This window comes from Ambystoma mexicanum, chromosome 10 (assembly GCF_040938575.1).
Source record: "Ambystoma mexicanum isolate Mex_15411 chromosome 10, UKY_AmexF1_1, whole genome shotgun sequence".
Lineage (NCBI taxonomy): Eukaryota > Metazoa > Chordata > Amphibia > Caudata > Ambystomatidae > Ambystoma > Ambystoma mexicanum.
The window spans coordinates 1,572,528,789-1,572,555,804 of NC_090932.1; the positions used below are offsets into that span (position 1 = coordinate 1,572,528,789).

Sequence of the window (27,016 nt, forward strand, 5' to 3'; positions counted from 1 at the left end):
TGATATGTTATCTGACCTATGTCGGCGGCCAAAGTCCACTCACCGTAAGATCGGGCAGGTGAGTGCCCCAACCTTTTAAGGACACATCTGTGACCACTGTGTCAGTGGGAGACAAGGCTGTGGGAGCAACAACACTCTCAGAAGGTTGACCACCATACAAGGTCTCAACACCCAGCCTGAGACTCACAAAAGGTACGACATGTTGCCATTGAATAGAGACCACTGACAACGAAGTAGCCACTGTTGTGACCTCATGCACAGCCGAGCCTCTGTGGGTGAGTTTCTAGGACTACACCAAATAATTTGCAGGGACTGTGACTGCGAAAAATTTGACTTTTTGAAGTTCAGGTAGGCGTTCAAACTGTGCAATAGGCTGTAGGTGTGATGCAGACACCTGGTCTGGAGAGCAAGCTCATGGATGAGCAAGTTGTCTAGGTAGGCATGTATGCTTCCCTTCTGAAGCGAGCCGCAAGCACAGCTAGCAGTTTGGTGAAGACCCTGGGTGCTGAGGAAAGGCTGAATCAGGGCTCACAAAATCTACTAGCGCGCTAGCGTTGGCGAGTAGTTTTTATTAAGGGTGAGTACCATTTGCGTGATACTTGACCTTTCTGGCGCGTATGCGGATGTTGAAAGCATTGCATCAAATAGGAAGTGTGCTTATGGCGGAAGGCACCATTTTACAAAAAGCAGTGGTAAATATTTTGTCATCAGTCACCTTGAGGCAAGTGCCTTTCTGTTAGGTCGAGGATGTAACTAAGGAACACGCCCTGCAGGTCTAGTGGGATTTTTAAGAATTTGTAAGGCCTGCTGAAAGGCAGTACTTTGAATGGGTGGATACCACCCCGAACCTAAGAAACGTCCTATGTTTGAGATGACTTGGCACATGGAAGATGTTTTCTTAAATATACAGGGACACTAAGCAGTCATACAGACCGAGGGCCTGGAGGATATGGGCAAGGACGATCATCTTGAACTTGCCTTTTCACTGGGGCAGAAGTAGGCACTCCCCTTGGTGCCGACAACCCCAGTGTTTCTATCACCTTTGCCATCAACTTCTGAATGGAAGCATGACGCTTCCTGGGAGTCGGTACTAAAAGAATGTTCAACTGGTGTGAAGGCCACTGGCCTCCTTTAAATTCGAGACCAGTTCCCCTAGTTCCTCACCCTCACGATAGAACTCCTTCCTCTGGCAAATCTCTCGACACTCTGGAGCACTGGCGTTTAGGATCACCCTCTCAGTTGAAGACTTCAGACACCCTTGACATAAACTTGCTTATTGGTAGCAGACACTCCTGTGAGGTACAGCAGTGCCAAGGCAAGAGGAGCTGGCGCTGGAACATTGATGCCCTCAGGTGGAGCAGCACCGCACCATGACGGATCTGTGTCTGTTTGACCCAGGGCCGAGCACATAGCTGTGCAGTCGAGGTCCACCGAGGGAAGCTGTCCAGACTTCTCCAAGTATGGGGGACCCGTGGACACCACCAGCACAGACAACTAAGCCGTTGACTCCGGGACCATGGTAAAGATGTCAATCATCGTAAGCAGAAATGCTTCCCCAAGAATGTTGTCTGGAGAAAATACTTGGGGAGTAGGACGTCTTCCAGTGCTCATTCGTATCTTATATTCCTGGCGGGAGGATCAGTCTTCTCAACTCCACTCTGCGCCTGAGTAGTTGAATGTGTTCTTTTAGCATCCCTGCGCCAAAAAGTGAATTTTTGGGCCATGCTCCGATAGAGCCTTAGGGTGTATGGATTGGTAATGTTCCTTAGCCAAACAGTACAGACAGATCCTGTGGGGTCAGTGACAGACAACTGCCTCCAGTAATCTACACAGGTCTTAAAACACAAGGCCTTCTTGGGATTAGGCATGATGCAGCAAAAAATCTAGAATTACAGCTGTCCCCGAAGCATGCAGAGTGCATGCAAAAAGGGACCCTGGTTAGGGGGTGCGGCACTCCATATATTTTAGGGCCCAGACCTCACGTCTGGCATGGGGCAAACAATGGCAGCGACCGGAGCTGTGCACCCTGGGGGCAAAAAAGTTTCCAAAGGCAGCTGCTGCTGGAGTTAGAATATCATAAATGAGGAATAGGTGGGTTGAAGGAATCCATTAGAACACACATTTTTGTGGAAAAACAGTCGACTAGCTAGTTGCAAAGATCTCTTGCATTGCAGCAATTTGGTGGGTAGTTTTTTTTATGGTTGATTACAAACTTTTAAAATGTTATGCTTTGGTGGGTAGTGCGTTTTGGTTCTGACAGGGAATTATAGGTTTTGTAGGGGTTGGGTAGGATGTTCAAAGTTTTATCAATAGTGTAAGGAATATGAGCCAATTGCTCGGCTGACATTTTGTCAGGAATGTTTCAGTATCCTACAGATTGTTCAGACTTCAGAAAGGTTCCAATTTTGAGTGATACAGATGAGGCAGAGGGATTGGTTGCTTAACAAGACAGAAATCTGGTTGGCATTTCTGCTGCCGACCTGGCATTGATATGTCCATATCTTAGCGATGTGGGCAGCTGAAGTGGTAAGGTGGATAGACATGACAGAGGAGGTTGTTAGGAGGACGGAAATTAGGGTTGGTGAGAAGCCAACAGAAAGGTGCCCTCCTTCGGAGGTTTGGATGGTTGTGAGGCTGAGCTGAACAGGTGGTGGCATCATAATGGGAATGCCCAGTGGAAGGGGAGGTGGGCAGTGTTGTGAATGAGGCAACTGTTTCAAAGCCCTGAAGGATAGGGATGTGGCTCATATGAAGGTGATCACAGTAGAAGGATGAGCTTCTGTAGGAGGAAGGTTCTCAATTGCAAGGAAGCAGATGCTGCAGGAGCTCCTTCCACAGACACCTGCTCTGTGTACTTTCTTCACCAGAAGTTCTGAAAATCAGCAGCACTGCCCTCTATATATAACCATCACCACCTTTTTTTTTTTTTTTAGATTTGTTTTTATTGAGTTTTCAAAATAGACATTGCACATGAACAGAGAAGTACAGACTGAAAATATCATTTGGAATAACAACGAATACCTGTTCAGGTCAGGTTCTTCCTGGTGATAGGAAAGTGCAACTATAGAGCATACATTAACAGAAGAACATAGGGGAACCAACAATATACACAAATACGTAATCTCTTTTCCCCCAACAAATGTAGTGTCAATACCCCCTCCACCCTCCCCCCTGGAATGGAAGACTGGTCATTTGGTGATTTTTGCATCGTTGGTCAAGGTGTATGTTGTGGGTCAGGGCTAGGTCATTTGAGTTCTGCTGTGGGGGCGTCCATGAGGGGGGTGTGGTTACAGGCCTGGGATGGTTGCGTCTGGTGGGATGGGGGAAGATCTGTGGTAAAGTGGCGGTGGGGTCGTCCCTAGAGGAGGAGGATGGTCTGGTCCGGCCTCCTCAGGGCAGAGAGCCGTCTTCGCTATGGGTTGGTTCTGCAGTGGACGTGTGTGCGCTTAGAAAGTCGGACCATAACAGTTCGCATTGTGACGCTCTACCATGGAGTGATGCCGTTATCTTTTCCATCGTGCAAAGATTTAAAGCGACATTAATCCATTCTTTCTTTCTTATTTTTGGTGATTCGAATCCCTAGGTATTGTAATGTGTGGTGTTCAATCGTTAGCCCCAGGGAGGAATATCTTTCCACGTTCGTGGGTGGGTCACCTTGTAAGGGGAAAAGGACTGACTTAGCGCGGTTGATCTTGAACCCCGACAGGTGGCCGTACTCCTCAAGTAGGAGGATGGCTCGAGGAATGGAGGTTTCTGGGTTGACTACGTGTAGTAGTATGTCGTCCGCATATAGCGCTAACTTGTACTCTACTTCTCCCAGACGTATGCCCTCTACACCAAGGTCTTTTCTGATTTTGCATGCCACTGGTTCTAGCGATAGGGCGAATAAAATCGCTGAGAGGGGGCATCCCTGCCTGGTACCACGCGTTAATCGGAACCACCTAGAATATTCTCCATTCACATGGACCGATGCCGAGGGAGCTGAATAAATTGCTTGTATTCCCTTTCTCAAGTTGGGGCCAAGTCCTATCTTCTGAAGGACCTTCATTAAGAAGTCCCACTCTACCCTATCGAACGCTTTTTCCGCGTCAATAGAGAGCAGCGCAGGGTTGGTATGGAGGGTATGGGAGGTATGTATCAAGTGAAGGGTTTTGCGCATGGTGTCAGCGCCTTGACGGCCTAATATGAATCCTACTTGGTCTGCGTGGATGAGACGGGGGAGGAACGATTCGAGTCTAGCGGCTAGGACCCTGGCATAAATTTTCGCGTCTAAGTTTAATAGGGAGATTGGGCGGTAGGAGCCACATCTCGCGGGATCTCTCCCCTCCTTTGGGATAACCACAATGATCGCCCTCGTGAAAGAATCGGGGGGTTTCCCTGTCTTCAGAATCTGATTGAAGAGATCGGTGAGGAAGGGAGTGAGTTACCATCACCACCTTTAAACAGAGATATTCTTTGCAGCGTTTCATGAAATGAAGTTAGGCATAAAAGATCTGAAGCGCAATAGATGTCAGAGCTGAAGTCAGTCCAAGTGTGTACCATGATCATAAATGTGACCAACACCACCAAACCCCGGAAAATGGGCAGAACCACAACTTGTGATTACCCAGACAAAAGAATCTCCTCTGAACACTACCAAAACCTCAAACACTGCAGAACCTCTTCAACACAATGCCCCTACCAAGCAAATCTTATGCAGTCAAGGTCCAATGCATGCATCTGCTCCCCCTTGCCCTCCAGGCCACACACCTTTCAGTTACTGAAGCAAGTCAATACTAAATACCAAAGAATCTTTAGATCCGGATAATCAAGGCTCTTGGCCAGCCTTAAGCACCAGACATTAGAGAAGGAAAGCAGAGCGCACTCTATGCAACAGTCTGTTAGAGTTTGGCCCTCTGTTAACAGGAACTTTACATGAAACGGAGTACGTCGGCGAAGAAAGAGCACTTCGGCACCGCGTAACTCCCTTTTCTTTGCTTCCAAAGCTTTTCTCAATCTGATGCATCGTGCCCAGAGTCCATTCTAGCGGCATGCTGGCGCAATATCAATATATTCCCTCGCTCAAACACTGCGGGGGTACAACAAATACAAACCAGTGACTCGATGCAGCCCCCAACTCCAGACATACTACTCGCAGTCCTCAAACAATTCACCAAATTGGCGGCAGCCCAAATTCTTCCCAAACACCAGCAATCTTTTCAGAAGGAGACAGCTCCACTCACCATGTATACACCGTGACACGGACATGCATCTACACACTACTAATGTCTGCAAACAATATCTATGGATGACATCCAAACACTCAATGCCAAACACTGCAGTTGCCAATCGAACATTCTACGGCCCTCTACAACCCCCACTATCCCCCCTGCATCCAGCAGTCTGAAAATAATATGCCCCAATTCCACCAACAAGCCAATACATAGTCCCAAAATCTTCCAACACCCCCAACTACTACTTGTCACCACAGACATTACCAAACAACACTGCCACCCTCCGCACACACACAAGACACATCCCAAAACATTACCCAGGCAACCCACGTATGGGCACTACTAATGCCCCAAACGGCCCCAGGCAACATGAATTCAACCAGCACCGCCCCACTAACATACATGATCCAAAGCGGAGGAATGGACAGACGTCTGTGGCATACTGCCTACTATGGAGAGGATAACAATGGGAGATCGCAACCATGTGCCCTGCCAGGCTTGGGGCTCTCCTGTGGGTTCCTCTTATAATGTTGCATGGGGAAAATAGAACAGGGTGATATCTGGGGAAGCCTTGTAGGGTGATAGCTATTCCGTCATCTGAGTAGTCACAAGCTTTACACCTGGTTAATGCACTTCCATCATGATTGGGCGGCGGGGTGCTTGCTAATAAGACTCTGTTCAATACTATAAAATGTGCTTATAAAAAAAATTAAAACACTATGAACGTTATGATATGATATGGTATTTGTAACGCGCCTATACACAAGTGTTTCAAGGCGCGACGAGGCGGGGGGGGGGGGAAACAAGGGAAAGACAGACAAACGATCCTACTAGGCCAGGTGTCATTCAGATCGCGCAAGTGCCGAGGTAAGGGGAAAAAGGAGAAAGTGCAAGGGGAGGAGGTGGGGGGGAAAGTGCAGTACAAGGTAAGTAGCGTAAAATAAATAATGAATAAAAAGGGCCAGCTGGTGGCAAGTGCGAGGTAAGTGCATAGCAAGTGCTGGGAAGGGGGCTGTAGGGATACAGTGACAGTCCCACGGTGCAGGGGGGGCCAAGGGAGGCAGTGCAGGTGGAGAGTGGCTGGGCCCTGGACCGAGGTCGCTGAGAGTGGCCCAGATGCAGGTTAAGTGCAGAATTCAGTGGGGAGTTAAGCAGGTTTAGCAGGGGAGAGGGAGAGAGAAGGCAGAAGCGAAGAGGAAGGTTTTGAGGTGCTTCCGGAACCGGAGATGGTTCTCCTCAAGTTTCAGGGAGGCAGGAAGGCTGTTCCAGAGGGAGGCCCCTGCTGCGGAGAGAGATCTACCCCCAGCTCGTTGCTTCGAGAAGCGGCTGACCATGAGGGAGTTGGAGACGGATGAGCGAAGTGCTCGTGAAGGAAGATATTTAGGAAGAGAGAGTTGAAGGTATTTAGGCCCCAGGCCCCAGAAGGCCTTGTGGACAATGCAGAGGGTTTTGAACTTAATCCTCGCAGCCACTGGGAGCCAGTGAAGAGATTTCAGTCCAGGAGAGATACGGTCCCTGGGCTTGAGGCCAAGGACAAGTCTCGCAGTTCTGTTCTGGATAAGTTGCAGAGGGCGGAGAGTGGAGGCAGGCAGATTTAGATAGAGGCTGTTACAGTAGTCCAGCCTACAAATTAGAGGACCTTAACCACTACAGAGTTCCCAAAACACTACCAAAAGGACACATACATTACTAACGCTTTCCACATACAAGCAACCCACCCCCACAGTACTGCCAATGGATCAGAATACTAGACAAGTATGGAACACTACAGAGAGTTCCCCAACATATGGCACTCCACCAACGCTACTGCTGCCTCCTAAATACGAACAGTCCCTTCATTCTTCTGTCGCCCCTAAATACTGCTCAGGGCAGAAAATACAATGCACTCGCTGAACAAGACTTTCACTCCTAAAACATTACAGACATTCCCTGTGCACTGCAGGAACCCCGCAAAGAGCATCGACCCAACAGTAACACACCCACACAACACCAATAACCCGAAGGCATAACCCAATGTTCTGAAACTTTTTGCTTGCCAATCGTTTTGGACTGCTAATCCTGCCAGCCGTAGCCAGAATAGTCAACTGAGGGGTTGTGGCCCAAAACATCTGGCGAGCTGGGAATGTGTAATCAGACCCCACATCCTCTCAACTTGCTCTGGTCCCAGTCTCCTGAAGATGCACCCACCCTCCACATCATATATGTGACAAAAACAATAATGCCCATTAATGACCACTCTTCCAATCTCTTCTCCCTAATTCCTTAAATAAAGTCTGTCCATGTGGCTGCACTCATTGGCCACGAGCGCCTAGACACAAGTTCTCAAAGCTGAAGGAAATACATCATCATCAGGTGTAAACAGCAGAAGGGGAGTGGGGGAGAGGGGCGAGGAGGTCAGCAGCAGCTCGCAGGGAAGAACTTACGTTGAAGAAATTGGTCTTGTTCCTCTCGCAGAAGAGCCCCTGTGCTGGCATGTGCTTCAGCTGCTGCCATGGGATACTGCTGCCTAGCAACACGTCTCGGGCCCACTGGAGGTTCTGGGGAAGAAGAAGAAGAAGGAGGATAGAAATGAGCATGTGTGGGAGACGGGGAGGGCTGGCCAATGTAGCCACAACCAAAGCCCCACCACTCCCCGCGCCTGCCTCCAGGCTTGGGCTCGTCTGGAGTGTGCGCGCCCTCCCCGCCCACTCTCGCCATGCACAGCAGCCGGCGCCCGCTGGGAGGGTAGGCCGACACTTTCTTACATCTTAGTTGTTTAAAGAAAACGAAAACAGTCTGGTAATTCGATGTGCTCGAGCTGCCCGGATACAGTGCATTGACAACCCTGACAGAAGGGAAGGAATATAACCTCAGCATTGAAATCTCGACATGTGTCGTGAGACTGCCCGGCCCAATCACTCCCTTGTGAGTACAAGTCCATGTACCTGTGCTAGTGCCGCAGACCCACCTGCCTTGCACAGACCCCCCCCCCCCCACCATCCCGAGCCCACCTCCATCTTCCCACGGGTTACTCTCCTCCCCCTGTGCCAGGGAGCAGGTGCCCTGGCCTAGAACCGAAGGCAATGGTGCGGGCTTCCAACGGACGCGCATTCAGCCCTGGCGCTCTAGAGGTCTGTGGGCACACCGTGTGATAGTGAGCAAGTCGTGAATCATTCGGGTTGTGGGTGTGCGTAGTGCAGTCTTTTCATGTTACAATGCTCTGCCACCGAGTGTGTACCTGACACTATGAGCGTAGGCTACAGGCAAATGAACCATGTGCCTGAGCTGACAGGAGATGGGTGTCTTACTTACCTCGCCACCATCAGGATAGGCCGGCCACCTGTGTTCTGGGGGATTCAGTGACTATGGGTGTATTGTTCCTTGTCATGTCATATGCGTGTGACCTTTGCTCAACTGTTTCCCGTCTCACTTTTGCTGGTCAGGCTAACACCTTCACACAATTCGGTAACAAGCAAGCGGGTCCCGCAATGTCCCCTCGTCCCATCCTGCTCTGCAGTACTTTCAACATTGGGCCTGCCACCCCCCCCCCCCCACAACCCCTACCCACTCTCCCGGCAGGGGTGCGGGGGGCACTCTTGAACCAGACGCTACTGTGCTCAGGGTGGATGGTCCGCTCTCGACTTGAGCTCATCCTGAGCATCCAATCTCATTCTATACTACTCATCGCCCCCCCCCCCATAGTGATGCAGGGAGGAGCGTGCTCCCCATCTGGAGACCCGACACTAAGAGAAGTGCTTGGCCTTTCTCAGACAAGCATGGTGTTGCCCGACTCCTCGGCAAGGTGCTGTGAGGGGGCACATTGGGGTTATCGGAGGAGGACTTTGCACGCTCTGCGAGTTACTCCTGTGAAAAGGAATGTGCTCCTAACCCAGCCTGCAGGAGCATTCGCCCCCCATCAGTAAAAGCGGACACAAGGGGACATGGGAGCCTTCTCCCGAGAAGACAAACCTTGGCACTTGACAAGGTCATTCACCAGTGTGTCTTGTGTGTGGACGGGAAGGGTCTAGACACCTACTGTTCCTGGCAAGTTCTCCTCTATATTATTTCGGGGTTGCATGTTTCTCTACACTTAGTGAGGATATGATCATCCCCGCGCAACTACCCCGGGCCGTTTCCCTCCCTGAAGATTAAGCCACCTAATTCAACGGGACTATAAGAGAAACAAGAGATCTCGCCAATTAAGACTGGATTAATTAAGAATTAAATAATTGATCCATTAGTCCTCGTGGAACTTAAGGCACCCCCTATGAGAGGACTGACCCAATTGACCATAAGAAACACCCCAGAGGTCAAAACACTTGTTGGCTGTTCCAGGCAATGGGACATATTATTTGGATGTTCCAGGCAAAGAGACATTATTTGGCTGTTCAGGGAAAGAGACACATTTATTTGGCCTATATTGAACTATAACACATTTTCGATAATTATACAAAAAAAATGCCTTTTGTTACTTGTGAACAAGAACTTTTGTCAATTGAGCATTATAGTTTATACTCTATGTGGACACAATTCTAAATGTGTATTACAACATGACTTAAAAACAGAATGCAAGATTGTCATATGTTCTAATGCGCGATTGTGCTAATGTGCCATTATATATATATATATATATATATATTATATATATATACACACTGAAAAAACCTTAACTCGGCACGCTCCTGTTGAAGTCCCTCATAATGCCATGTCCCCTATAATGCATTTTGTATGTCATTGTAAATCCCTTCTCTTCTAATATGCATGGGCTCATGGGCTTTGCAACGGTAACGCGAAGCGTTAGGCTGTTCATGACTTCCCACATCCACTGAATTTCTAGGGGTTTTGTTGCGTTAAATCTGCGCAACTGAACTGCACCTTAACTAAGGTTTTTTCAGCGAATGTGAAGGTGGTTTTTTATACATCGTTTTTTACGGGCCATTAGCCATGGCCTTCAGCTGTATCCACTTCACATATTCCCCCACTAGGTGGCCACCCTTTCGACGGGCCCACTGTATAGTTTAAATCACCACCTGCAAACTGCCCCAGGCCCCGGGCCGCATGAAATGCAGGCCGATGGAGGGCCTGGGAGTTTAGGCGCGGGGTGGGGGGAAACGGCGCAAAAGCAGTAGGGAGGGGCGTCCGAATTGCGCCACAAGAAACAAAAGCCCACGAAAGGGCAGGAAACCGCACCTGGGGAAAGTGCGAAATATAACAGCAAGGGGCCAGGGGGAAAACCCGGCCCCCAAGAAGGAACAAAAGGTCTGGGGGGTATAAGTAAGCCAGGAAAGGAGAGGCGGCACAAACCAGGTAAAGAGCTCACCTCTCTCGGGTAAGCTCTTAGTGCCTGGACAAGTGGAAGGAAAAACGTTTGCTCTTGCAGGCTCACGCCTTTTTCACATTCTCTCACTTTGGCTAAGTGCAGCGGCTATGAGTTCGCCCACCCGTGCCGGAGCAGCGTAAAAAGGGCCAGAGGAGGACGGGAGCGACGTGGAGGTACCAGCCAGAGGACAGATAAGGAGACGTGGCAGTACGCCAGACCCCGAGGACACAAGTGAACAGAGCTCCTTCGCCGGGGGCAGGCGAGACAGGAGGTGGGGAAAAAGATAGGTAGAAGAAGATCAGGAGAAGCAGAGGGTGCACAGCGTGCAGGAGCAGGAAGGCGGGGCTGACAGCTCGCTGGCGGAGAACGAGGAAGCGGTTGGAGGAGCAGCCAGGGTCAATCCTGCGGAAAGAAGGAATTCAGATGAGAACGATGGTGGAAGGAAGAGCAAAAAGTGCACAAGAATTCACAGAATGGGCAAAGAAGGCAGAGAAGGAACATGGGGCACAATGGGTGCTGGAGATCATGCAGAAGGAAGAAAGGGCAAAGGCAATGTCACCCTTGCTGTTCATAGAGCCTAGCAGCAGCGAAGGAGAAGACGAGGTGCCGCAAGGACAGAAGAGGGGGAGAGAGGAGCCAAGGAGATCGGAGGAACAGACAGAGGCACCTACCAAGAAGAGGAAAAGAAAAGAGAAAAACAAAGGTACTGTGGATAATGATGTGGGGAATAAAATTGTAAAAATGTTTAAAAAATTGCGTCACGATTTCGGGTAAGTCGCCCAGAACCAATGGCAAGAAGAACAGAAGTAATACGGGATCCAGGGAGGAGCAGCGGGGAATTCTTCAACTGAGGGGGAAAGCAGTGATGACGAAGTAAGGGATCACTTAACGGCTTGGGTAAAATGGAGAGGGGTGGTGAGCAGGGAGAAACCGAGAGGGGCAAGGGGGGTAGGGGCATAACCAAGGGAAACCCCGGTCCCGGCACCACAAGGGGCACCAGTAGAGCCAAACACAGGAGGGGCACCGCAAGGGCCCAACCCACAACCGGTGGTGCCAACAGGGACACCAGCGGCACCAGTGGCGGGGGACCCGCCGCTGGGGGCGGTTCCACCAGTGGCAGCAACGGAGGTTGGACCAATCATGACGAAATATGGCAGACCAACCATGGGTAAAGATGCACAGGGCAGGTCAATGAAGGCAATGGCTTGGTATATAAATGACAAAGTAAAGGAGAAAATATGGAGAAAGGAATTAATTGATATTTACACATTGCTAGATTGTCAAAAGAGGGGGATGAATGTGGCACTGGATGACATTAAGGATGATGAGAAAAGCCTACTAAAAAGGGGGCAAGTAGTAAGGTATTTTGACAACTGCATGGTGGCCTTTAATATAATGTCTACAATTATATTACAGAAATTCCCAGAAGACGGGGTAGTGTTAGGAACAAGTTACTTACCTGTAACTGTTGTTCTCCAGCATGGGTCTGGCATGGATTCACATGCGAACCCTCCCGCCTTACCCTCTGCGGCTCCTCACTTGGTCATACTACCACTTTGCGTGCTACCAAATCTGAGGATGGCTGCCAGGGGCGGGGTTTAGGGAGAGGGCAGTCATTGGCTGGGGGCAGTATGACCCAGAGATCAGTGATTGGTTACTACTAAGAAAGACAGATCAGAAACGAAACTGATACCGATTTTTTCTTTACCGAGGACTCCCAGCCTGACGACGGGGAATATTCATGAGCATGTGAATCCATGCCAGACCCATGCTGGAGAACAACAGTTACAGGTAAGTAACTTGTTCCTTCTCCAGCATGGGGTCTGGCATGGATTCACATGCTCATGCATATAAGAATACATAGCATTACACACATGCACAACCACAGGAGGTGGCAAGGCTCAACATTAAGCATTACATCCAAAACTCAACATTAAGCAATTATAACCTCCTCACCAGGCTCACCTTAGGCGAACAGGTTGCGCAGCACTGCTTGGCCGACCCTGGAGTCCCGATCGACGCAGTAGAATCTTGTGAAGGTGTGCATCGACCTCCACGTAGCAGCCCTGCAGATGTCCAGCAGGGGCACACCAGACAGGAACGCCGTGGTAGCAGCGATCGCTCTGGTCGAATGGGCTCTCGGACGGCCAGGCAGCGGTCAGTTTGACAACCGGTGACAGTGTATGATGCAGCCGGAGAGCCATCTGGAAATGGAAGTCTTCGAGAGAGCCTTCCCTTGATTCACAGACCCAAAGTTCACAAACAGCTGTGGCGTCTTCCGAAAACTCTTTGTGCGGTCCACATAGAACTTCTGTGCTCTAGCTGTCATGATGCCTGCCCCCGGGAAACCAGACCAGGCCCAGCAACCCCAGAAGCAGGCATCATGCCATTTGGAGCAAGCCCAAAAACCCCAGCTAGGGGCTGTTTGGGTGCAGTCGGCGCCTATGGCGCCAGGCTCATAAGAATAGAGTCAGTCCTGGCGCCATGGGCGCCAGGCTCATAGTAGAAAACCTACCTGATGCAGACCATGCTGCAAACTTACCTGATGCAGACCATGCTGCAAGAAGCCACAAGCCAAATGAGGCTTAGGAGGGACTATTTTACCTAAGGGACTACTTTTTACTCGGGTGGGGCTGTGGAAGAATACTTACCTGGGACTACTTCCAAGGCGATTTAAACCACGCCCAGACAGCAGCACACGCTTCGCGTTATTCTGCATCCAGCAGCGTAACGCTCACCGTGCCTGCAGCAGCTTCCAGTCTTCAGCCACGCCCGCCTCGAGTCCGGAGCTCCTGGAAACAAGAAGAAAGAAGGAGGAAAGGTCAGAACAGGAGTTTTACCTTTAATCCTTACCTGAATCCTGACCCATCACGCCACGGAGCTGGAGAAGAGGTCTTTAAAAACGCCTTACTTTGCATCCTGCAGCGCCGCGCTGTACTCACCTGCCTTGCAGCATTTCAGCATTCCATCACGCTCTTCTCCATCTCGCGGCCGCTCTCCGACACCTAAGGAGACAAAAACAGCAAGGTGAGCCAAGGGGCTACTCTAAGACTGTACAAGCTACCCCCCAAAACTTACCTGATTTACCACAGGGGGTACTTACCTCATTTCGGGTCGGCGCAGCCTCCGCTGCACCTCCGCCGTGCCCCGGCCCCTATGGGGAAACAACAGAACAGCAAGGCGCAATAAGGGGAAACCGATTTTTTCCCAATAGACTTACCTGGTTTTACCGCTGGAGGCATCAATCCCCAAGACCTCATACCACATCAGCGCCTGAATGGGGGAAAAGCCACATGTTATACATTGACACCATTTTATCGAACTGAGCCGGATAATATAAACCCTTACCTGCATCTTACCGGTTGCCACGTGGAACTCTTCATAAGGGCAATTCAGCAACCTAAAAGGAATTGGACAGAGTAAAGGTCAGACGTTTTTTGAACTCTTACGAACTACAGACTTACGGCGTCTCGCCGGCATTCTTTGAGTCAATACCGTTCTGGAACTCCCCAACTCCTCCACGCCAGTGAAGAAACTGGTCATCTACGCGCCCTGCGCTCGAAGCAGGATGGAGAGCTCATCTTTCCAAACCATCAGGTGAGAGCATAGAGGGAATCCAAAAGCGACCTGTGGGAAGAACTACGGGAGAGGGGAAGGTGGGGTTAGCGCTCGAACTCCACAGGTGGTTAATTCCCTTTCTCCATTACAGAAGGATATTCCTACGAGTCAAACAAACTAAGCTGGGTGGGCCAGTCCTGTCCATCATCTCAGCACTACGCGTCTCTCTGGTGGAAACAACAGCTGGCCAGTTCAGATCGACGCCCCCGTGGGAGCCAGGTGAGCGTAACACTAGCTACATCCAGCGAGTGCAAAGTCCTCTCGGCCGGTGTCGAAGGCGACGGGAAGAAAACTGGTAACACCAAGGGCTCGTTGAGGTGGAAGTCCAACGGCACCTTGGGCATGAAGGAGGGGTGCGTCCTCAGCACCACCCTCGTGTCATGAAAAGTCAAGTATGGAGGCTTGACAGATAGGGCCTGGATCTCTCCCACTCGTCGTGCGGAGGTGATGGCCACGAGGAACGCTGTCTTCCATGACAGAACTTCAAAGGCGCCAAATACATAGGCTCGAATGGGGCCCCCATGAGCCTGGTCAGCACCACATTAAGCTCCCACACCGGGGCAGGAGCCTTCACCGGCGGGAACGATCGGAATAGTCATTCATAAATTCCTTCACCAGGCGATGAGACCACAAGGACGCCCGTCCCGTAGTCCTGGTATATCGGGAGATGGCAGCCAGATGTATTTTGATGGAGGCGTGAGCCAGTCCAGCTTTGGCCAGCGACAGTAGGTACGGCAATACTTGAGGGGCCGTAATCCGCAGAGGGTTAATCTTCTGTGCATGGCACCAGACAGAGAACCTCTTCCACTTATGACCGTAACACTTGAGAGTTGAGGACGCCCTGGCTTTTGCAAGAACCTCTCTGCAGTCAGCCGGGATATCGTACCCTCCAAACTCTAGTGCTGCAGGAGCCAGGCCTGCAAGTTCAGCGACTCCGGGTCGTGATGAAGAATGGCGCCTCCTTCTCTGGCGAGAAGATCCGCGTCCGCCGGCAGCTTGACTGGTGGGGACGTTGACAAGTCCAGAAGGTCCGGGAACCAGATCTGCCTCGGCCACGCCGGTGCGACAAGGATCATTCTGCACCTGGACTTCTTGAGCTGGTTGATGAGACGGAGCAGCAACGGAGGGAACGCGTATAGAAACAGGCCGTCCCAAGGGAACGAGAAAGCATCGCCCATGCTCCTCGGCTGCGGGAACCTACTGGGGAACCTCTGGCACTTGGAGTTCGTTGCCGTCGCGAAAAGGTCGATCCGGGGTTTGCCCCATCGTCGAAAGAGCCGATGGCACGAGCGCAGCTCCCTGCTGAGTGAGTCGGCGATGGTGTTTTTTATTCCTGCCAAGTGGAAGGGAACCAGAAATATCCCCTGGGCGACGGCCCAGTGCCACAGATCCTGGGCCTCCTTGGATAGGGCTGGGGATCTGGTGCCTCCCTGCTTCCGAATGTAGAACATTGTGGTGGTGTTGTCGGTGAAAATCCTCACCACTTTGTCCTTGAGGGACGGAAGGAACGACTTGAGCGCCCAGAACACTGCTCGAAGCTCCAGAATGTTGATGTGGAGAGACCTCTCCTCCGGGAGCCAAAGGCCTCTTGCGTGGAGATCTCCGGTGTGGGCCCCCCAACCCTCCAGAGAGGCGTCCGTCGTCACTGTCTCCTGAAACGCCAGGGTGTGAAAGTCCGTGCCTGTAGTGAGGTGCGCACGGGTACCCCACCATAGGATCGCCCGGCGGAACTCCTCGTCGAGAGGGATCCTGTCTTCGAAGCAGCCTGTCGCCTGAAACCAGCGGGCGTCGAGGAACTCCTGTAGCGGATGCATCCGAAGTCTGTAAAGGGGTACAAAGTAGATGCATGAGGACATCATCCCAAGGAGGGACTTGATGGACCTCACCCTGGCCACGTCCGTGGCTAGCAGGCGCCGCACCTTGCCCAGAATGGCCTTCGTCCTCTCCTCCAACGGGCAGGCCAATTGCCCCACTGTATCGAGCTTCGCTCCCAGAAACAGTGCTACTTGCGACGGAATCAGGTGGGATTTGGGGTAGTTGATGGCGAATCCCAGTTCCGTGAGCAGCCGGACGGTCCTTGCTGTGTGTTCGACCGCGAGTTCTCTTGTCCTTGCCCGGACTAGCCAGTCATCCAGGTAGGGGTAGACGTGGATCCCCTGCAGGCGCAGCCGCGCTGCCACTGGTGCCAGGCACTTGGTGAATACCCTGGGTGCCGACTTTAATCCGAACGGCAGGGCTCTGAATTGGTAGTGGCATCCCTGAACCACAAACCTGAGAAACTTTCTGTGCCCTTTTAGAATGGGGATGTGGAAGTAAGCATCCTCCAGGTCCAACGACGATAGGAAGTCGCCCTTCTCCAGCTGTCCCAGCACGTGCTGGAGGGTGACCATCCTGAATTTCTGCGCCTTGATGTACTTGTTTAACCGACGCAGGTCCAGGATGGGGCGCCAACCGCCTGTCTTCTTCTTTCTGACGAGGAAGTACCTTGAGTACACTCCGGAGCCCCGGAGCCTCCTGGGGACGAGCTCGATGGCACCTTTCTTGAGTATCGCCCTTACCTCCAACAGCAGTTGAAGGACGTGATTCTCCTTCCTGGCCACGGGAGGAATGCAAGGACACTTCTTTTGGAATTCCAGCGAGTGCCCGTTGGCCAGGGTGTCCAGCACCCGACGGTCGGTGGAGATGGACTCCCACACGCTGACGAACTTCGTCAGCCGGCCTCCCACCGGGGTGCTTCGGTGGGGGCCCGACACCACGGCCGGTTCAGACTTGCTTGGAGGAGGCCTTGCCGCCTTGGCCTCCTTGACGACGACAACGGGATCCCCCTTGCTTGCCGCGACCTCTGTAGGCCTCCTGGGACGAGGAGCGGGACGCCTGACGGTATGTAGAAGAGCCACCGTTGGATCCCTTGGAGGCACCCTGTCTGCCTCCGGAGCTCCGAAAGGGCCGTCGTAGTTGAAATACCCCTAGGGCCCGGGCCGTCTCCGAGTCGGTCTTGATGGCCTGGAGCGACTCGTCCACCGTCTTCCCAAAAAGGTTGTTGCCATCGAACGGCATATCCAACACTCTGGTCTGGACGTCCTGGCGAAAGTCTGTCACCTTGAGCCATCCTTGTTGTCGGAGGAAAACCCCGTTGCCCAGTTGGCGAAATCCGGTATCGGCAATGTCCGTTGCCACCGTTATGGCGTGATCCGATGCCTCCTCTCCTTCCTGCAGAATTTGTAGGGCCTCCGCCCTCTTGTCGTCCGGTAGGAAGTCTAGCAGGGGAGCTATCTTGAACCAAAGCTTCCTGTCGTAGCGGGCCACGATCGCTAAGGCATTGGCCGCCTTAATCGTCGTCGCCGCCGACGACGAGATGACTCGTCGTCTCATGGAGTCCAACTTCTTGCCCTCGCTGTCCGGCGGGGAAGTGGAAGTTGAAGCCGCCGCACCCGCTGCTTTCTTCTTGGCCGCTGCCGAGACGACAGAGTCCGGCGTGGGCTGGGCCCTGGGGCACAAGGGGGCGGCATCGGGGACTCGGTACTTCTTCTCGTACCTGTCCCTCTGGGTATCGTTGAAGGGTTCTTAAGGATAGCCCGCCTCTCATCCCAGATGTCGTCGAGCAATGGCACTGCGAGGACCGTCTTTCTCTTGGCCTCTCGACTTTGGTAAAGAAACCCTTCCTTTTTCTGTTCCTCAGGGCAGAGCTGGAAGAGCTCGGATGCCCTGGCTATCATGGCGTGAAAGGAGCCAATTTCGTCGGGTGGAAAAGCCCGAGGGGGGGTGAAGACGGGATGCCCGTTGTGTCATCGCCGCCGTCGTCGTCCGTCCCGTCGCTGTATCCGTCGCCGTATCCTCTCTAGGGTCCGGTGAGGGGGATGAGGGGTCCACAGGCCTCGCGGGCACGAAGGGATGAGCGGGCTGGACTCTCCTCTGCTTGTTTGGAGGGCTTCCCGACGGGCCTGGTTCTGGATCCTCCGTCGGGGTCCGTGGTAACCTCGTCCTTATCTCAGTACATAAGGATTGGATTGCCAACAAAATGGCCGCCGAGCTATCCTGGGGCTCGGGTAATGGCTGCGACGGACGGGATGGCTGCCCCACTGGGCCCTCTTCGTCGCTATCGTCGCTATCTTCGATCACATTAGCGGGAACCTCCTAAGAGGCTGATTCCGAGTCTGTAATGGCCACTGGCCCCCCCCCCTCTTTTTCCGATGGGGTCTTCACGGGGGTCTTAACGATGGGCTGGAAAGAGGATTCCCTCCGCGGTGGCAGGGATACTCTGGGCCCAGAGGCCGTTTCCACTGGCGTAGTCTCAGCCGGCTTCGCCAGGGTCGCAGCGACCACTTCGATAGAGGCCTTTGCTGGCTGGATCAAAGCTCTCACCACCTTAGGTGCGTCCTGGGCCTTCGCCTTGGGGGGAGGGTGAGCGCCTCGCTCCCCCTCGGGTCCCTTCGAGATCGACCGGGGCCGCTCCAGCAGCTTACCCGGGTTCTCGGACTTCCTCTTCCCCGAACCAGAGCGCTGGCTCGTGGTTGAACATGCCGGGGAAGTCGCGCCCTGCCTGGCAGCCGAAGAGCCCGACCTTTCGGCGCTCCCGGTGCCCGCGGACTCGCGGTGCTTGGCCTTTTGTTGGGCCCCCGTCGCCAGGGCGCCCTCACAGGTCTTAGAAGCCCACTCAGACTTTTTCTTCGCCTTCTTACCTGCTGTGCCCTTCTCCAGCCAGGCAGCGAGGTGGGAACGACAATCTTGTTTGGTACGTTTCCGAAAGGTTCTTGCAGAACGCACAGTCCTTCTCCACGTGCGTCTTGTCCTCATGAAGGCAGTAGAGACATTGCGAATGCTCATCCTCCTTGAAAACATTTTGTAATCCGCATCCAGGGCAGCACCTGAACAGCTTGGATCCGGGCATCGAGCTTCCCTTGTCCATGTCCGTTGAGGTAGGCCGCAGATCTTCCGGAATCCTCCAAGAAGCGTAAACTCAACGAAAACTTCACCCTTGAGGGGCGTAGAAGAATTCCGCAACGGGTTCCCGTTATCGGAAGTAGAAACGGTGGAGCTTGAGGCTCGATTAAACCGAAAAATGAGAAAATCTCCCGAAAAAGTGTGAAAACACAGCAAAAAACTCGAGAGCTAAGCACGAGGACTCCCAACACTTGAACGTGTGGCAAAAATCTGAGGATGGCTGCCAGGGGCGGGGCTTAGGGAGAGGGCAGTCATTGGCTGGGGGCAGTTTGACCCAGAGATCAGTGATTGGTTACTACTAAGAAAGACAGAAACAAAACTGATACTGATTTTTTCTTTACTGAGGATTCCCAGCCGGACGACGGGGAATATTCATGAGCATGTGAATCCATGCCAGACCCCATGCTGGAGAAGTTGCGTATCAGCAGAGGGTGCTGAAAGTACACGCGGCATTCGGGGGAGACGCATGGCAGGAGTATGATCACGAGTTCAGAAAGGAGATGGACTGCTTTCCGGATATGGGATGGGATGAGGATAATTTTAATCTCTACATATTTAATGTACTGAAGGAGAAATGGGATTCCCAGGAGCGAAGCGCAGGAGGGCAGCAGAGAAGGCAGTATTGGCAGAATGAGTACAAACCTGATTATAGATACAATAACAGGAGATATGAACACAGCTATGACAGAAATAGAGACCAACATTTTCGGAGCAGGAACTATGGGTCACAGAGAGGGTGGCAGAGCAGCCTGCCCCCAACCACGCAGGGGGGAGGCAGTGGGAGCACGGGGGCAACGCGGGCAGAACCAGGGCAATGTCGGAATTTTGAGAAGGGAGTACCCTGTAGCTGGGGATGGAAGTGCAAGTTCAGCCACAAGTGCGAGAGATGTAAGGGTGACCACAGCAGCTCCAAGTGCACAAGGGCCGCAGCTCCAAGCGGCAGGAGCGATGAGAAGCGAAACTAAGAGCTGGGACGAAAAGGGAGCCACACCAGTAAAAATTGAGAGGATGGAAGGGTGGCTCCAGAAATACCCAGACCAAAAAGCAGCAAATGTGATCAGGCAAGGTTTTAGAGAAGGTTTTAACATCCCGTTTACCGGGCAAGGAGCGCAGGACATTCCCAGAAACCTGAAGTCTGCTACCGAGAACAGGGATATAGTGACCAATAAAATCCAAAAAGAGGTAGAACTGGGTAGGGTGGAGGGACCTTTTACAGCCTTACCATTTGAAGAATTTATATGCTCTCCACTGGGGTTGGTGCCAAAAAAGGAAGAAGGGGAATACAGGCTGATCCACCACCTATCATACCCCCCGGGGGCCTCGGTGAATGACGGCATTGCACAGAGCGATGCAACAGTATCATACTCAGACTTCGAGGAGGCGGTAGAACTAGTCAGGAAGGCAGGAAAAGGGGCATGGATGGCAAAAACAGACATTAAATCAGAATTCTGGCAGTTGCCAGTCAACAGCAGATCTCAGAGGTGGTTGTGTATGCATTGGGAGGGGGAATACTTCGACAAATGTCTCCCTATGGGGAGCGCCATCTCATGTGCATATCTTGAGAGGGTAAGTTCATTTTTACAATGGGCAGTCACAGAAGAGATGAGGGAGGCCAGGATGGTACATTACCTGGATGACTTTGTATTCGTAGGGCCCAAAGGTTCAAAGCTATGCAAGGCAACCCTGGATAAATTTGTGGAGATAACAAGCGAGTGGGGTTTTTCGCTGGCGGGGAGAAAACAATGGGCCCAACGCAGATTATCCAATTACTAGGAATAGAAATTGACTCAAGCCTGGGGGTGTGCCGGATCCCGGATGACAAGGTAACAGATCTACTGAAGACAATAAAGGAACTACAGGGAAGAAACAAAGTGACAGTGAGAGAATTGCAAGCGCTGGCAGGAAAGCTGAACTTTGCAGGGAGAGTCATACCACAGGGGAAGGTGTTCCAGAGAAGCATTGAGCTGAAAACAAGAGGGGCTCCAATGGGGCACCACAGAGTCAGGTTAGGGGGAGGAATCAAGAGAGATCTGGAAGTGTGGGCAGAATTCCTGAGGTATTTCAATGGGTCAGTGATATGGCGCTCACCCATAAACGAGGAAGGGAAAAGGGTGGTGTTCACTGATGCAGCAGGTGGCCTTGGTTTTGGCGCAATACTGGGGAGACAGTGGTGTGCAGGCACATGGCCAAAAATATGGCACGTGGCGGAATGGACAAAAAACATAACGCTGCTGGAACTCTTCCCAATCTGGGTCGCGTTGTGCGCATGGGGGGAATAGCGAGGAAACAAGGAGTTGGCAGTATGGTCGGATAACATGGCGGTGGTGCACGTGTTAAATAAAGGGAGTGCGTCATGCCCAATAGTGTTGGAATTAATGCGGGCAATCACCCTGGAAAGCCTAAAAATGAATACATGCATAAGGGCGAGGCACATCGCTGGGGAAGCAAACGTGGTGGCTGATGCAATCTCTCGCTTTCAGTGGGAGAGATTCAGGGAGCTGAGACCGGACGCCGACAGGGAAAGAACGCCCATGCCGCAGAAGGCATGGGTCCCGTTGAAAGCACTGGAAAGAAAAGAACGTTTGGCAACAACGTTGACTCTAAAGAAGTGGGAGAAACACGGAGAACGGAACGGGTCATTGACAAACTGACCAGGAATGCCCTAACGTACAAAACGGGTAAGCAGTACGAAAAGCATGTAAAAGATGTGTTGGTGGAAGCAGGAGTGCAAGATGTGGGAAAAATTTCAACCGAAAAAATGTGTGAATTTCTGGAAGGGGCATTTGCCAAAGGGAGAAAGAAAAGCTGGGCGGCAGCACACCTAGCGGCGGTGGCATATACCACAAAAGTGGCGGGCATACCGGATCCAACCGACAGTGCTAGAATAAAATATGCTATGAGAGGATGGGCTTAATTAGAGGGGAAGAAACCAGATAGCAGAAGGCCAGTGAACTTTGGGAAGTTAATAATTCTGTTAAAAGTGTTGCGAGGTACATGCAGCAGCACGTACGAAACTGCGCTGTTCAGGGCAGCATTCGCGCTGGCATATTATGGGGCTTTCAGGGTAGGGGAGCTGGTGGCCAGTAATACGGTGGCAGGAGACGGCCTGGCAAGGAGGGATATTAGTATGGGAAGCAAGGGGATGTCTATAATGTTAAGGAAATCTAAAACAGACCAAACGGGGAAGGGGAGAGCAATAGACCTCAATTGCATCAAAGAGAAGGACCACTGTCCCAGATGCATCACTCAAGAATTCCAAGATCTCCGACCAGAGGTCGACGGGCAGCTATTAATACATAGGGACGGCAGTGCACTCAGCAGGTACCAGTTTCAGGCGGTATTAAAACAGGCGGTGGCCAAAGCAGGATGGATGGGATCTAGCCGAATTTGGAACACACTCATTCAGGATAGGGGCGTCAAGCTCTGCATGGGGCCTGGGAGCAAAGGGAGCGAAAAGGATTGGGGGGTGGAAGTCGCAATGTTTTTAAAAAAACATAAGGGAGGAACTGATATAAACGCTTATCTCCCCCGTTTCCATAGAGGCTGGACCCTACAAATCGGCATGGATAGTGGGGCACTCTTTCGTGACCCGGGCAGGCAGGTGGCTGGAGGAAGTGAAGCAAGGACTACATTTCAAAAACACAATTACATCCTGGTGGGGCCTCCTGGGGATGCACTGGGAGGACATTCACGACAGGCTGTCGGACAGGCTGAGGACATTCACGACAGGCTGTCGGACCGGATAGGTTTCAGTTCCGACAGCCACCCCCTCGAGTACCTGGTTATACACCTCGGGGGGGGGGAACGACCTGGTGAGCACAAATAGGGGTAAGTTACAGAGGAACATTTGCGAGTCGCTACATAGCATAGCCCACAGTTGGTGGAAAACCAAGATTTTCATGTCGGAAATAATACCAAGAAGGGTCTGGTACGGGGCACATAGGAGGCACGCAATCGAAATAGCCAGAAAGAAATTAAATAAATCAGTGGAAAAGTACTGCAAGAGCACAGGGCTACACTTCATAAAACATGGCCTACACCAGAACAATCCGGAAATGTTTCACCAGGATGGGGTGCACCTATCAAGCAAGGGGATGGGGGCTTTTTTCAACAACATTTTTAGGGCACTCCAGGAACGGGGCTGTAGGTAGAGTGCTTTTGGGGGGGGACCTGAACGGGCGCGAATAGCATCCGCTCAGGTGTTGCAGCATGTGCCCAGGAACGAAGGCCGAGGGGTAACAAGGACTCGGGAGGAGCCCTGGGCAACTTAGAAACTGGACACAAGGTGCCCAAAAGCATATGGCAGTGTATTGATTTTTGTTGTTATGTATTATAAAATGCCTACGGCCTACAACTTTTCCATAAACATAATTGGTCTGTGATTTATTATTTAGGTAGGGATCTGGTAATAAGAGCAAAGCGAGCCCACACTACTCAGCCTAAGCAGGACCCGCAGAGCCTGCAAAGCATGAAAGGGAATATCAGCCAACTTGGACAGGACACCAATGGTGAGCGGTCACCAGGGCAGAGCGCACAGGATGGATGCATTGCCTTCTAGAGACAGACTTCCCCTTTGAGGCACACGGGATATGTGTGAATACTTAACTCTGTAAACAGCAAAATGAAGGGGCTTAGTACTTCCCTGCGCTTTCTACCACTTTATGGATTGTATTAATATGATTGCGCCTTAAATTAATCAAGATCCACCGGCTGCATCGTAATTGTTGAGAATGTGACTGTAAGCCCATTATCACAACAAGTGCAATCTAACCCTTCCCAATGTCTGGCACATTAGGAAGGGTCAGTTTGTAAGAGTCAACTCTGTAGTTATGTTGCATCAACTCAAAGGCCCGCCCTATTGTCTTCCCCCACTGGGCAAACAAGAGGGGAAGCAACACCCGATGTGTCCTTACAAGGCAGGAGCTGAAGCGTGGGCACACACGCTGAGATGGTGCTCAAAGCAGCCCTCCAGAACACCAATTTATGAGACAGGGAAAGGGCGCAGCCTCATGGTCTACTTGGCCCCATCTCAGGCAGCTCTTGGCGACCACCTTTGCTTATCTGTTTAGTTATTTACCCAACACTTTTGTATAAGGCATGCAAGAGCCCAGGGGCAGCGGGCCCCTTTCAAGAGAACAGGGGTAACGAGAGATCATTTCCAACGCATGTAATAGAAATCATCAACATCAATTGGTTTATTGCGGAAAAAAATCATCCATAAAACATGCACACATCATAAAATTAATGATACACTTTAACATGATAAAAGAAAATGGATTGTTTACGATGCCCCTATAGAACATTAGAATTCTTTCTAATCGTAGATATTGCAGAAAAGCCCACGCAGTGCAAGGCGAGTTAGCTGAAAGATTATAAAGCTGGACGGCATTGTGAGGAATTCATCTGGCTTAAAATCAATGAAATAGTTCTCTTTGTAACATGCAAATAGGCAGGGCAAAACATTACACAATGTAACAGGTCTTCTACAGGTTCATTCCATAAGCGACTAGTATCCCCATATTGGCCTTGCCATTTTGCAGCGATTGATTTTAGATATAAACAGTTAAAATGTGCTGTAGTAATGAGACATCCATCATACACCTTATGACGCCAGGTGAGATAATCTTACAGGATACACAAAAAGGTCTGAGAGCCCCTCTACCGAAAACGAACAGGGCCAAATAACCTGTTCTATGGGAAGTTGCCCACTCGGGAGGGTCTGCAAGCACGTTTTAGCTCACTGTACCTTTCACAGAGGAGAAATATCCATTTGCATGTCCGTCTTTGCCGACACTTACAAGGGCAGACGAGCACCGAAATGCTAGGCAGGTTATTTGTCCGTGTTGGTCCTTGGTAGACAGGCTCCCAGACCTTTTTGGGCATTTTAGGAACTTTGGGTTTCACCCTAAGTTACCGGGGTAATCCAGACGTGGACCCCTTGCTCACTGTGCTTAGAGAGGCACAGCTTCACCTAACTGATGAGGCCCGAATAGGCCGAAACATGTGTCTGGGGTTGCTGTTGGTACTCTTGTACAGGAAAGCTGCCTAGCATTTCGGTGCTGGACTGCCCTTGTGGGTGCGACAAAGATTGAACTGCAAATGGATATTTCTCCTCTGTGAAAGGCACAGTGAGCTAAGACGTGGTTGTAGACCCTCCCGAGTGGGCACCTTCCCGCAGAACAGGTTATTTGGCCGTGTTCGTCCTAGAGGGGCTCCCAGACCTTTTTGTAATCTTGCAGGATGTCTGGGGTAGAGTGAACAACAAATCTACGATTAAAATTGGTTGAAAGCTCTCGAGTCTCAAGTGCATCTTTTGTACAAGAAGCTAAAAGTACCTTATATTTGATCTGCTGCTGTCCATCAAATGAGGGGATGACAAGAAGTGCTTGTGCATCACTTCCTGTTAGGCACTTTTGTATGGGTTGAACCCATGGGATTTTGGACATGCCCTTTCTGTTAATCATTTCTTTGATGATGAACAGAGTAAATGTTGCCTTGTGGTTTGACCAAATCCTCAATCAGTGCAAAGCTGGTTCTAGGCCCAGATCTTCCCCCCGAAAACTCAGGCCTAGCTCAGCATGTACAGCATAATTTGAGGCCGATCTTGGGAGATGCAAAAGTTTCTTTGCAAAGTTATTTTCCATTATTTGAAGATTAGCGGTATTACAAAAGCCCCATAACGATGCACCATGTTTGATAGCTGCTTTTGTTTGTGTGCCATAAACTCTATAGTAAATGGATGGCATTTGCACATTGCCATATGATGGAAAACCTCCCCTAGCAGCTGTTTCATTCTTACTCACTTTCTAAAAATATATTGCCATCTCCCAATAAATTTGAACTGAAGCGGACCCCTAGGTAGTCAAATTCTGAGATTCTTGGTATGATACACGTTACTTAGCATCATGGGCAATTTTAGTCTTTCACTCTTTGACATACCACAACTGCCACTTTTCGGTATTAACCCTGAGGTCCAAACTATTCATATATCAAGTGTAGGTGTTAATTCCTGCAAGGCCTTTGATGTACGGGCGATTAACACTGTATCGTCTGCATGGGCCTGGACGAGTAGAACTCTCATCCCTAGCCTAATAAAGACAGAGTGTGTTTCCAACAATGCATCATATAATCCATGTATATGTAATGAAAATAATAGTGGTGATAGAAGACGGGCCTGGAGAACTCCAGAAACTATGGGGAACATATTGGGTACAATAGCCCTGTGCACCACTTCTGACACAAGCTTGATTTTTCTAATATATTTCCACCAATAGACTAATTAGATTCGCAGGGCAATCGAGGGACCTGAGTAGGTTACAAAGTTTTACCCTATTCACTTTGTTGAAAGCCGTGCTCAGGTCCATAAATGCCAAGTATATTAGCTCTCTTTTAATATGGATGGAATATGCGGCCAGTAAATACAGGTTCAGGACTTGTTCTCACGTCCCTAGGCCTGGCCGAAAACCCAAGTCTATGTCAGCCAAAACATTTTGCGAGTATACCCGCTGTTCCAATCTCACCAGTATTGCCCACCCAAATATCTTGAAGTAAGTATCCAGAAGTGATATTGGCCTATTGGCCATCAGACTATCTCTTTTTGAATATGGGAAAGAGGATGGCCAATTTCAGGATGCAGGAATTCCACCTGAATTTAAAATAGTGTTAAAAGAAATGGTGAGTAAAGGAGCCCCCACCTCTATCAGATCCCGAAAGAGGTTCGCTGGTATTCCATCAGGGCCAGGGGAGCTGTTATAGGCCTGACTGAGGATTGCTTGAGTCACCTCCTTCACCGTGATTTGCAGCATGGAGTGCGAATGGCCAGTAGCCATTTGCTCACCTGCGCCTTTGTAGAGAGTCGGGAAGGGCTCAAGCCACTTTCTAACAGTTACATTGGTTTCATTAGCCTTTAGTTGTCATATGTGCAATGGTCCATTTGCCACTAGAT

The 27,016-nt window shown here is 50.9% G+C and overlaps 1 protein-coding gene across 6 annotated transcripts in view; it reads right to left on the reverse strand.

Annotated features, from left to right (window-relative positions):
* The window catches only part of CABIN1 (calcineurin binding protein 1), a 1,968,820-nt gene that overhangs the window by 769,503 nt on the left and 1,172,301 nt on the right, over window positions 1–27,016 (reverse strand). For all 6 annotated transcript variants that reach the window (XM_069619890.1, XM_069619888.1, XM_069619891.1 and 3 more), the window contains one exon: window positions 7,637–7,750. In XM_069619890.1, the coding sequence (XP_069475991.1) occupies window positions 7,637–7,750 (114 nt within the window). The remainder of the gene's footprint in view (window positions 1–7,636; window positions 7,751–27,016) is intronic.